Source organism: Lepidochelys olivacea, assembly GCF_965140295.1.
Source record: "Lepidochelys olivacea isolate rLepOli2 genome assembly, chromosome: 2".
NCBI classification, from domain to species: domain Eukaryota; kingdom Metazoa; phylum Chordata; order Testudines; family Cheloniidae; genus Lepidochelys; species Lepidochelys olivacea.
The window spans coordinates 252,694,987-252,708,089 of NC_140412.1; the positions used below are offsets into that span (position 1 = coordinate 252,694,987).

Sequence of the window (13,103 nt, forward strand, 5' to 3'; positions counted from 1 at the left end):
TTTATAATCAGATATTTTGGATTTTTACACCTTACCTGTAAATTATATACACATAGAATATTGCAGAATTATATCTAATACACAATATTTTCACTATTAATGCTGGTATAATCTTTATACACTGGCCCTTATTTTTTTAATTAAATTATTGCATTGTATAAACTTTGACTGAAAACTGCCCCCCCCCCCTTCCCCGGCCTTTCCCCGGCCCCCTTTCTATTCACTGTCTGACTTGCCGTCTTTTGATGTGGTGGAGTGGTTGTACAGTCCTTGTGCCATGAGATGCACCGCCAGGGTGTTCTTGTTGCCAGTGGCTTTCTTGATTTTGGCTCGTTTGTTCTGAAACCAGATTTTGATCTGAGACTCGTTGAGGCTGAGTTCCTGAGCCAGGCTCTGCCGCCTCTGCTCCGTCAAGTATCTGTTCGTCTGAAACTCCGCTTTCAGTCTCTGCAGCTGCTCCGCAGTGAAGGCTGTCCTGGGACGCTTGTCTTCTTTGTTGGGGTTCTTCTTCTTTGGTTTACGAGACCGGGGGCCTAAGGGCCAGGGCGAAACAAAAATCATAAGAAACACACACAAACACACGCCAGAGAAGTGATGGGGCGGAGGGGGGGGGGACTGGGAAGGGTGTCCAGGAGTGAGAGGTTGGTTGGTTGGTTGGTTTTAAAGGGCAACATCTTATGATTATTGGGCGGGGAGGGGCGGGAGGAATGATCTCAAAGAAATTTGAGGACTTGAGGTCATTAGTATGGGTGCCACTTGGCACTCTGTGCCCAGCCAGGAGCTCCGGACACTGAACGGCATGAAGGCCTTGCTCGCCTCTTTTCGCTTTGCTTTGGCTTGAGAGTTTCAAACTGAAGTCATTAGATCAACCTTTGCGAGGAGAGAGAGAGAGATTTCCCCTCCCCCCTTTCACTGAATGCCTGGGGCGGGGGGGGGGGGCAGTGGGGCAGACATGAGTCTGTTGTGTGCCTGGCGAGGAAGAGGAATTCGGGGTCTGCAGTCTGGTGACCAAAGGGGAGCTGATGCCTGGGACCCCAGAGCCTCTTGCAAAAAGGGGAAAGAAGGGAGCGGGGGCAGGAGGGAGGCAGGCACAGGCCTAAACACCTCTACAAAAGCCACTTTCCACAGCTTGGCTATTGCATCAGAGTCACATCCACCCAAGTTCATTGTTTCCTTTTTAACCACCATCTTTGGGACTTAAACTCTCCTCCGCCTGGGGCAGCCGCTCGAACGCCCCACAAAGAAGGACCCAGTCCGCATCCCTGGGGTGGAGGCTGTGGGGCTGCGGCGAGTTGTGGGAAGCCGCAGGGTAATGCTGGTGTGTATTTGCCAGCTCCATTTCTGGAAGTCCTTCCTTGGGGGAATGCTACTGTCGATGGCCTCTAATCTGTGGAGAATTGGGTATGTGAGTGGATATTTTGTCAAGGGGAGAAGCGATCCCAGCTTCAGCGATCTGTGGCTCTCTTTCTCTCTCTGCCCCCCCCCCCCTTGATTCTGTGTTACACTTTGCAGGAAGGGCTCTCTGCTCGGCCCACGCGAGCTTCCTGACACCCCTCTCCCAGAGGGGACCAGGTCAGTTGAAATTTTACACATGATCCTAATTTTGGCATCCAAACGGTGTCTGTAAAAGTCAGATCCCTAAAAGAACAGGGACACGTGAGCATTACCGCACTTAGCAAACTGTAAACAGCACCTAAACCCGAGGGTTTAAAGCAATAAGAAAAAAGGCTTCTTCTGGCTGGTGACAAGTCACTCAAAGGGCAGAAGATGGGTTCTGCCACAGGCTGAAATATGACTGACAAAGCCAGCCAGGAAGTGGATCTACCCTGCACAAGAGAAAATGGGAATACACTGGGCTTGATTAGTTCCCAGCTTTAGTAGATATAATATACAGCGCAAATAGGCCACATAATGACCACAATGCTCGGGGAAGTGTCAACCATCTTCCAAATTACAATTCCCCCTCTGCAGCCTCCCATTCTATTGTATATACATCTATTTAAAAGCCCTAATTATTACCCACAAGGTATTCAAAATGAAAATAGAGCCCTGTTTGTAACGGGGATTCTTGCATCAATAGTTCCTAGGCTGCTGGTGTATTGTGATTTTCATTTTAATTTACGTATTTCTGCCTCTACGCCCATGGGGCAGGTTTGTTTTTTTCTAGTTTAGTGCCACGTTTCCATAACCAACTAGCCCAGCTCCAAAGGCTTTGGTTAAAAATAACCTTCAGCTTTAAAAAAAAACAAAAACAACCTTTGTTCTTTCTCTTTGCTTCAAATCGACCCTCACATTGTGCTCGAAATAAAAAGAAACAAATACTGTAGAAAGAACCACCCCGCTCTCCGGTTTTGCTAAGGATTCTCGATCTCATCTCTTTTCTCTGTCTGTATCATTGTCTAGGAAACCTAAATTGTCCAGGGCTACGGTGTAATTCTGTCCCTTTCTGTAAGTGTGCCCCGCAGTCTCTCTCTCTGTATTTACCCAAAACACATCTTCAGAAAAAGTGTCTTGCAACTGCTACAATTTCTTTGGGATTTTTAAAAATACAAACGTGTTAAATTAGCTATTTTAAACCCAGGAATGGCTTCGCTACTGAAAAGTGTAACGTGTATCGAGAAGCAATAACATCTACTTATATTTTATCTCCTAAACAGAATTAAGAAACCCTCTTTCTTGCATTACATCGAGATAATACAGAAATCCAAACGTTTATTGGCATTGTAACAGGGGGAGAAGTTGGCATTTTGAGTGGCTCAAATGTCGCGTAAAGAACGATCCTAATTATTATTTTTTATTTTATTTATTCTCTTTAATATTATTCTACACACCACCAGCGAGGGTTCTCTCTCTGGCCTGTGCCATTGTGAGGATATATGTTAATTAAATATTAACAAAGGAGAGGAGTGGAGAACAATGGAGTAAATTTCAGTTCAGACTGGAATATTGGAGCTAAAGAGTTGGTTCCCATTTATTACAAACTAATTTTAAATCCAACCTACATTCCTCTCTTCAACTGTACAACAGTTTGGGGTGGACGTGGGGGAAGGGACTGGCTAATCGCTGTTGGAAAATACTTTTTTGTGAATAGATTTTTTTTTTAATTCTGGTTTACAGCCTGGAAAACTGTATTTTAAAGAGGTTTCTAATTCTTTTGAATATAGATTAAAAAAGAAGAAGGGGGGGAACCCTAGATCTACTCCTGCTTTCCCTGCATTAAAACAAGGAAATTCACCCTGTGGGTTTTAAACCTCTTCAGAACGAGAATTTCAGGAGTTTCTTCTGAAATCTCACTCCAGTAGGCACGCTTTCCCAGACCCTCTGAAATAACTTCCTCGTCCTCTGGAAATCTTTCCTATTCCCTTAAAGATCTGAACGAAAGTACACGTGTGAAAATTACAGAAAGCAAAATAGAGAAAGGAGACAGCGGTGAGATAGGGGCCTGTTTAAAACAATAAAAATATTTGGGTTTTGCAAATGTACAATGCAAGGCCTATTGGACAGGCAGCTGAATATATGAATTCCACTCCTCACCCTCCAAACAAACCCTGGGATTTTACTCGAAAGGAGATGATGGGCAGATTCCTTGGAGGATCTCCGTGGAGTTCAAAGAAGGAGCTTTAATGGCTTCTTTCCCACCTTTTCTTTTTAATACCATGCCAAAAACCAGATCCCCAACCTAGCACCGTCCCTCTCTGTTTTAAGATCTAGCTAAGCTAACTGCTGATCGCTTTGTGTGTGTGTGTGTGTGTAGACAGGAGGAATTATTTTCCAGTTTATCCGCTTTCATTTTGATCTGCCTATAGTAAAAACATCCCCATATCCTCATTATATTTAAATACGTTTAAAAACAAACAAACAAACAAAAAACTTGTCTCTCTACGATTTTTTTTTTAAATTTGGGTGACTGTATTTTTTTCTCGTCGCTTTTCAACCAACCAAATATTTTCTGAAGAACCATGTGGAAAGATCAGCCTAGGCTTCACTGATTCAATGGTTGGTTGATAGAGAGAGAGGGAGAGGGGCTTGGTGGAAAACAGCCTGTTAAATGGGAAGTGAAGCCAGGGGGTGAGGGGAAGGGCAGGCCGGGCTCCTGGCCAGTGCTAGGCTACGTCTGAAGAGAAGTCTTACCTGAAGAAGGCCTGTCCGAGTACCTAGTACAGTAAACCCAGGCTGGCCAGAGCATGGGCTGGTTACTGGTGTTGGAGCTGGCTTGGGAGCTATCAGAGTCCGAGCTCACAGACAGATCGCCGCCGCTGAGCCCCCGCGATTTCAAGGCTCCTTCCAGGGCCCCGGAGTCGCCTCCTTTCTTGGCTCCCCCATTGAGAGCAAGGGCTTTGGAGCCTCCTTCCCCTTCGCCCGCCGAGCCTCCCCCTCCGCCGCTGAGTTGCCCCCCAGACCCCGGCGCCGTGGAGGGACTCCGGCGGTTCTCCCTGCCGGCTAAGAGCAGCTGCTCCGGGCTACTGCCGCTGCCGCCTCCGCTGCTGCAGGTCCCCCCTTCCTTCCTCCGCCCGAACTCCGGCCTCAGGATGTTGTCTATGAAAAAGTTCGTGATCCGGTGCGGGTGCTGGTGATTCCCAGGCGCCTGCAGAACCACGGGCAGGATCATCGCCCGGCTCCTGTTGGGCTCCGCATCGCTGCTGCCGCCGCTGGACTCCCGCTGCTGCTGCTCCAGTGAATCTTCCCTAGGACCGTGGTCATTCTCCTCCATGCTGTAGGACAAACCCCCAGATGCTTCTCGTTTCGAGCCCCCACCCCTCCTTGTGTGAGAGCGAGTGGGTTTGACAAAACGTGTGTTTGTTTGTTTGTTTGTTTGTTCGTTCCCTGGCTCCACTCAGTTCCAATGATGCTCAAAATCCAGAGTTGGCGAAATCAGAGCCTCGGGGGTGCTCGAACTTCACCCAAAACGTTGGTTTTAAATCCTCCTTCTTTCCCCCCTTCTTTTCCTTTCTTTCTTCCGCTTGTTAGCCTTTCAGTCCTGCAAACCAGTGCATTCCTTCCCCCAAAATGTGTTCATCATTAGGACTTTCATTAACAACCCTTTCCGCCCCCCCCACCCACCCCCGCTCTAGCTCTCGCTCTCTCGCTCTCTCTCTCTATCTCTCTTCTCCAGCTCCTGGGTTTTAAAAGAAAAAAGATGCCAACAGTATCCTAAAAAATCGTGAAGATCCTTCAAGGGGAAAAATAAAAAGAATAATAAAAATGTCAGTGCTGCCACATCTGCTTTGAGAGAGAGACTCTAGAAGAGGGTGTATATTTCTCCCTACACACCGCCCAGCACACGCAGGCTGAGACACACAGAGACATATGTACAAGCAAGGCAGCTCTCCCTCTCTCTCTCTCTTTTCCCCTCTTTGAACAAAATATTCCAGGTTACATGGCAGGAGTTAGGAAAAATCTCTCTCGGTCTCGCTATAGTTTGGGTATAAATTTAGAAGCCACTTAAACTGAACCTGAAATACTTTCACTCTGGATTTTTGTTCTTATTTTTAATAGAGCCCCTCAAGTGACGTTGCAAGCCCGGTATCCTAGACACGTGCCTTTGGCCAATGGCAGAGGAGGCATTTCCACACGTGATACAGTAGCACTCTAGTAAATGACAGCAGCAGCCCCCCCTTTCCCTCTAGCTGCCCCCTCCCCCTTCTTTTAAAGCAATAGTGTCCTCTCTACTCGAGGGTGTGTGTGTTTTTTAAAGGAGAGAGAGAAGGCAGAACTAGCTAACCCCCTAAACAACAGATAGATACATCACCGCTTGCCCTGCTGATCTCTTTCGCTTTATATCTTTGTCTGATTCATTAGAAAAGCCTCCAGTATACAATTTTTTTTATTTCCATATTGTTTACCATGGGGGGGGGGGAGAAGGGGGAAATCCCACAATTCCTTGCACAAATGCATAAATAATATTAAACGAGCTGCTGTGTGATACAAAGGGATCTTTTCCTGCGGCCCCTTTATTTGCACTGGGGAGAAGAAACAGATGCAGTTAATTTTAGAACAACTCTTTCGTACGCTCCCTACTGTCTCCCTCCTTCTTTTCCCCTGATTCTGAAATACACCCTGCAGAAGAACCGGGCAAATGTGACAGGGAGACAAGGTGGCTTCTTTTTCAAATGTTCGAGGTGGTGGGGCTCGTTGCGGAGTCAGGGAAATATACAGAAGTGGGAATGATGATTGACTCATTCTGTTGAAAGCTGGACAGAAGCCTTTGATCATTTATTCCAGCTTCAGAAACAATATTAAACAGAGAGGTTTCCCATGGACAGGCAGTGCGACGCGATTCTGCCCCTCGGCCCCACCCCCCTGAAGTTTTTTTCTTCACCAAAATAATCAAAGGCTAATTTTTCGTATTGAGAAGCTGCCGCGATGTCCATTTGCTTGCCTTTGTCTCTAGAAAGAAATCCCGTGAAACCAAAAATTAGGATCAAAGTGTATCTGGGTTGAAAAGGGGGGATTATGTAATTTTGAAGGGGTCTCACGTGTGGTTTCAAAGTGGGTCTCCCGCCCCCATTCCCCTATTGGCTTTACCAACAATCTCATTCTTTTGCCGGCTAAGAATTTTCCTCCCCACCGCCCTAAACAATCCGCCCACAGACAAAACAAAAACAATCAGCTGAGATCCGCGGGATCTTTGCTTGGCTGGGCTTGAATTTGTGAAAGTCACCAAAAGGTCAGTGAAGCGCAGGAGAGTTAGTGCCGCTTTAATAACACACACACACACTCGCTGGGGGAGATTGGAGAGAGGCGATGCCAAAAAAACGGTTGTGATCGGCGGGCACCAGAGCCAGCCAGCGCCAAAGACAAAACGAAGGCGAGGGGCCAAAGCACAAACAATCAGGAGGCAGCTCCTGCCCTTCCTGGGGTTGGAAAGATAGACGGTCCTCGGGCCTAGCCACCACACCATGCCTCCCTTCCCCTGCTCCGGAGAGGAGCGGGGAAGCCGAGAAGCTTGCACCGGCAGGAAGGCAGAGGTCTGGGAGGCCGACAGAAGTGTAGGGAGGCTGGGAGGAGAGCGAGCGCATATAAGGGAGGAAGAGCTGGGAGACCAGGAAAGTTGCCGGAGGCTGGGGAACCAATCCCCACCCCCCACCCCCACCCCCGGGGCCGGTTCCTGAGCCCCGGCTTTACCCACCAGGCTCCAACTTGCTGTTGCCTTGTTCTTTGCGGCACGGGTTTCTCAGGTGCAAGGAGAGAGAGCGAGACCTGCAATTGTCTGAGCTAAAAGGGAACAAAAAACCCCACCTCAAATTAATTAGACTTCCCAACAGGGGAGGACCCGAAGCAAGCCCACACAGAGTAGTGTATGGTACCCACGCATGGTGAGGGTGATGATGATGTTATATTGACTTAGCACTGGTAATTATGGGCTATCTTTAGTGCTCGACAGCTGGAGTCAAATGGGGAATGCCAAGATGGGCTAAAAACCAGGAGGGTGAAAGCACACGTCTGTCTGCTCAGTAACTGCACAGGGCACAATCTATTCTTGTTTGAAGGAAAGCCTTATCGTGAGAAATTCTGGAGACTCTAGGCACAAATCTGGCAGCCTACTCCTAGATTTTCATTCTCCTTTCCGTCCGCAGAACCAGAGAGACGGTCAGCCCCTCGCCTATGGCAGGTCCCCACCTATAAGATAATTCGTTTGTACATTGCTTTTGTGTCACCCAAACTCTCACACTGAAAGTATTGCGAAGGTTTTTGTTATTGTTGGTTGGGGTGGAGGGTAATTCTAATGTGTCTTTGCGGGTCTAGAGGGAAAGGATGCAGGGAATCTCTTTTGGATCGTCCAGAGGATCCAGCAAAGAGACCAGGTCTTGCTGACCTAAAGTTGTTTTTGCTCAAACAAGCAGTAGGGGTTAATTTTTTTTGAAGTGCCCCATGAAAAGCGATTAGTCTGTCTCCCAAGAAGTATTTTCTAATTACTTCGAAGCCCTGGCTTGCAACTACCCCATAATTAAACGTGTTCAAGGTGATGCACGTCAAATATTTCGCTCGCGGGCAGATCCAAATTATTGACTAGAACTTAAAATATCTTGAAATAAACATTCCCTGTCCAATGTATCAAACATGCCTCACTGTCACAGTGCGATGACACTTTAACATTTCCATTTGTTAAAATGATCTTTAGCAGAGACATTTATACAGTGAATATTTCCAAACAGACAGGGAGGCGAGGAGAATTCCTCAGATCAACTCCAAAGCAGGAGATAAACAAAGCTGTACAAAACAATAACTGAACCTGACTATTCCCTGACAATAATCCCGGCAAAGGAACAACTCTGGTTTACAGAATGGAGGGGAAAGACTCCTGGCTAAGGAATACCTGACTAAGGAAATTTGAGTTACATTATTTTCCAATAGTATTTCTGTCTAAAAGTTCAATCCCATTAAAAAGATTTTCAGCAGCAATTTTATTTTCAGCTCGCAACTGCTTTTTGTTTTACCTAAGTAAATAGACCTTTTACTTATTAACTGCTGCAGATGGCCGGGGGGTGTACTTTGAAGTAGTGTTGTGCTTTTTCAAGGTATGGAATAGAGCTGGTGACTGCTAAAGTAGATGTTCATATCCAGCGATGGACTGTGTGCTTCTTTCCCCTATATGTACCTGTCTAGTTAAAACGTGGATCAATTAAATGGCTACCATTAAAAATGTATTTTCCTCGAAAGCATCTGGAGCAAAAATAAAATAAAATAAAAACTTCGCACTTTTATAACACCCTTGTTTTTACATTTTTCACATATCGCACACAGAAAAGTTAGTTATTACATTAAAATTTGGAAACATTAGAAGGTCAAAGTTGTCCAGATCGATTGTATTCCATGCATGGTGTGGCTTGCTCTGTGATTCCATTGGAAATATTAGACCGTCATGCTGCAGTGAGGCTAAAAGCAGGGCGATTTGTATCATTACTCTGCTAACCTTGTCTCTTACAGCTCATATTGGTTGATATGGTGAAAGTTAGAAGTAATGAAAGCAATTAGATAGGCCAGGCTTTCGCTGGACTTGTCAGTCACACAGTTGGTAGAGATGCCCCGATCATTCTGAAAGCTAAATCATAACAGAAACAATGGCAAAGGCTAAAGCTGATAGATCCAAGGCCAACTCCGGCCCCGTACCTCGGCTCTGTTAGTGCCCGGCACTCAGCAGGGACTGCCCCCGAAGAACTAAAGCAAAGAAGCAAAATGCACAGTACCCAGTGAAAAATCGAGAGGACCTACCCCACATTCAAACGCACCCCGTCCTTGCAACAAAAGGCGAGGACACTGCCTGCAAATAGTTGACATGCACCAAATTTCACAGTTTTATGAGATTTCCAAACCAATAATGCCTCTGAAAATCATTCCTTCGCCCCCCCCCGCCCCATCTCTCACATCGAACAGTGTCAACTGCAGAGGAGGTGAAAGGTTTTGTATCTACTGCCAGAGGCAATTGTTTTGAAAAATAAATTCTCATATCTTTTGAGAAATGGGCAAGCGCAGAAGTGGTTAAACCCAACTAGATGAGATCCCAACTGGGCAGCACAATACCCAGAGCTAGCTAAAACGAACTGTATTGCTTGTTATTGCTTCCCAAACTTGTTATGGGGGAATCACTTATTAACGAGTGTTGCAAGACGGCCATTGGCGTCTGTTTCGCAGGATGGGAGGAAAAAGGAGCCAGACTTTCATATCCCATTCGTCCTTGCAGAAAGGCTTTTGAACGGTAAGTGGGCACTACGTTGTGTGTCCAGAGGGATGCTGATGCCAACACATCCAGTAGTTCTCCAACTGTACAGTTTTTATGGACAGGGAAGGGGAAAAATCAGCAAGGGCTTTAACATCCCTAGTGGTTAAAATAAATCTGAACTGTTGTCCAGAAAAGATCCCCACATCCCGCAAAGCTGTACACTGATAAGGTACCATGGAAGAAGAGCCTCAAACAAAGAGCATAGTTATAAGGCTGCCTTTTACCCTGCTGCTAGGCTTTTCTTGCATAACGCATCTAGCAAATAAACTTTAGAAACCTACACTTTACGAAGCTGAATAGGGAAAAACCAGGCAGCATTTCAGGCTCTGGCCATGACATTAAGGTGAGACGGGCAATCAGTTCAGGTGTCCGTTTCCTGTAATTGTTTGGGCTTCACGTTAGGAAGACTTCCCCGTCAATTGTGGCAACTGGCTGATCTAGAAAGCCTGGGTTTTACTTTCCTTCAGGATCGTGAAATTGTGATTACCTCGTTATGCTGAACATACATCCTGTTCATCCCTCTACCCTCAGCCCAACTGTGCTCTAACTGTGGGGTGGGTAAGTTCATGAGTGGCCATGGGATGGAAAGTTGCCGGGAAAGTAGCCTTATGAACATCATGGTCATTTCCATTGGCGGTAGAGACCGATGAAGGACAAATTCCCTAGAAATCCACCTACTGTGTAAGTTGCATTGTTTGAATATCATATTCCCCGTTTGTTTAAACTCTTGTCACATGTCTTGCTGATCTCTACAGAATGCCATGTACCTTTTAGCTGACAGAGGTTACTCCTACTCTACAAGAGTAAGGGAAATGCGATCATTACAACAAAGAAGTGGCTTGTTACCAACACACAGTGTATGCTGGAAAAACTAACCCTCAGTTCACTTCCACGTTATTAAGGCGATGTTAGCAACAACAACAACAAACGATTTCACAGAAGATAAACTTTGTGTCATTGGCCATGACAGGCGTTGGATGGATAGCTCTCCCTTTCAAAGGCACGAATAATGCTTTAACGCACCTAATTCGGAAGCGTTACTAATGCTAGGCAGGTCTGCGTGGACCAAGGTGGCGAGCCCACTTGTTCCAAGGCACTTGCTGATGTTGGTAAAACTTCTCTGGAAGGACGGATCTTGGGTACTGCGGCATCTCCACCTTCCAAACAGCCGCACAACCAAGAAACGGCTAGGGCCCGATCCCGCTGTCCTTTCTGAGACAGAGCTCCCAAGGAACCGGGCGTTTGAAATGGCCAGGCACTGGGAAGCTTTCCCCGAGTAAAACATGATGACTAAAGTCCAGCTGGTTGTGTTCCCGGGTTAACTTTATAAACTACAGACGACCTAGCACCGAGTTTATCATGAGGGAGGAAATCCTCCATAATTTCACCCAGCCATGACTCCAGACATTATCGAGACCAAATCCTGAGTCAGGCAGCTTCCCCCCACATATTACCAGAAGCTAACAGGCGTTTTGCCGCAGTCAGGGATTCAGAATCGGGCCCCAAATGCCCAAGGGAGATTTATTTTTCTTTTCCATTTTCAAGGAGCGAGGCAGTTTCCCAGGAGAATGGAACTCTGGGGTTGTCCCCATCCCGCAGAACGAGCCCCCCGGCACACAAGCCATTGGCTCCCCCAGAGAGACTTGGACTGGAATTATCTTAAACAAGGGTTTGATAAATAACCGAAATAACTGAATACCTGGAGTCCGGGGGGGGGGGGGGAATAACTAAACAGTTTTAAAAATCTGCACCAAAAAGTTATTCCCCAAAAGGCTTTTTCTTTATCCTCAAATCTCCATTGCGCTGCCAATATTGTTTGGTTGTTTTTGCGTAAAAGTTTCATGGTTTCATTTTCTTTCTGCGATTTAGAGGAGTTAATCCGCACAGACACAACAGCTTCTGTTGTGACGGTAAAGTTCAGCAACTCTATACCATTTGGAGTATTAGCAGAGACTAGGGAAGGGAAATGGGATCTGGTCTTAGATTTCCCACATATGTAACTAATTCCCTGAAACGCCTTTGGATTTACACCTCAACATTTACTTGGAGCGAGTAATAGTCAGTGCTCTAATTAACTGCGTAATTTCAACTCCAACTTCCCGCTAGATAATCAACTTTTATGGTCTCCCGAACGCTACTTTACAGCTGTTTAAGGATTGGGTGGGAGGTAATTTGAACTGGGATTTGTATCCAATTGATTCACATTGCTACACTGCAAATGGCTTGTTTGTTCTTTTCTGTTTTGGCTGTAGATTTTGCAAGCTAACTCCACCTCCTGCCACCCCCAAAAACGGTAAACCAAATTTTGGAAGAAATACTTACATAGGTGTTTGGGTGATGAAGTGAGCTGTAGCTCACGAAAGCTTATGCTCAAATAAATGTGTTAGTCTCTAAGGTGCCACAAGTCCTCCTTTTAATTCAGTCCAAACTCTCAACTTACTGTCCCTAGTCATAAGAAGCTCTCTCTGTAACTTTTTCTGGAAAACAGATTAGGCAAGAGATTCTCCCAGAAAAAGCAACAAGAACAACAAAGAAATTAACAAAAATACCCCTCCAAAATAGTGATAATTGTTGCCAAATCTTTATTTCAAACAGTTGGTGTTTGACCATTTACTTTTTATTAAGTCTTTGATTAATCTAGAACACGTTGATTCAGGTTTCTTTTTATCCTATCCAGTAATAACGTTTCACATTTGAAATAACAGTTTTGCTGTGGGAGGTTAAGTCTGGTTGCCAAATTACTAAATGACATAGTAGTGAATGGGCAAGACTCTACTGGGAAACAAACAGTAAATGAGTGTATCAGCCTGCTGTGAACGCTGGGAACACAGTTTAGTTTGTTAGTGTCACTTTCTAGCAGAGGTTTCTCACCAGCCTGGTTCAGTCGGAGTATTCATTTCCAGGCTGTGTTTATGTACTTGGAGGAACTGAGCATCTCCAATTTTAAGCAGGCACCTCACATCTTTATTGCCTGAGTGATTTGAAGCAAGCAAAGTTTACCTGTATATTTAGGACATCCCCCCTTCGATGCTAAATTATTGGTCAGCAACACACTGAAAATTAGAAAATACAGTCTTCTCTCTGGTTTCATTTTTGCAACGTTTTCAGTAATAATATATGTGAGGGGCTTCACAGAGAAGATAAGACAGATAATTGAAGTCTGCAGTAAATATTCGGAATTAATCTATATGTCTGAAACGCCTTGTATTTATATTTTGTTTTATAACTGTTGCAGTATATAAAACTGTTTCTCATCAAGACTCCATAGTGTGGAAATACATTTAGGATTTTGTTTGTTTGGTTTTTGTTTTGCTTTGGCTTAACAGGAGCAATACAGCCTAGCACAATTCTCTTTCAAAATTCTATCCAAATATGAATAATT

At 45.3% G+C, this 13,103-nt stretch overlaps 1 protein-coding gene across 1 annotated transcript; it reads right to left on the reverse strand.

Moving 5' to 3' along the window:
• Nucleotides 1–216: 216 nt before the first annotated feature.
• EN2 (engrailed homeobox 2) lies at nucleotides 217–5,026 on the reverse strand (the record flags this gene model as incomplete). Its single annotated transcript, XM_084618321.1, has 2 exons — nucleotides 4,132–5,026; nucleotides 217–533 (listed from the first exon to the last, which is right to left on the reverse strand). Exons 1-2 carry the CDS (start codon nucleotides 4,709–4,711, stop codon nucleotides 217–219), a joined length of 897 nt encoding a protein of 298 aa, XP_084474447.1. The 5' UTR covers nucleotides 4,712–5,026.
• Between the last annotated feature and the right edge of the window lie 8,077 nt (nucleotides 5,027–13,103).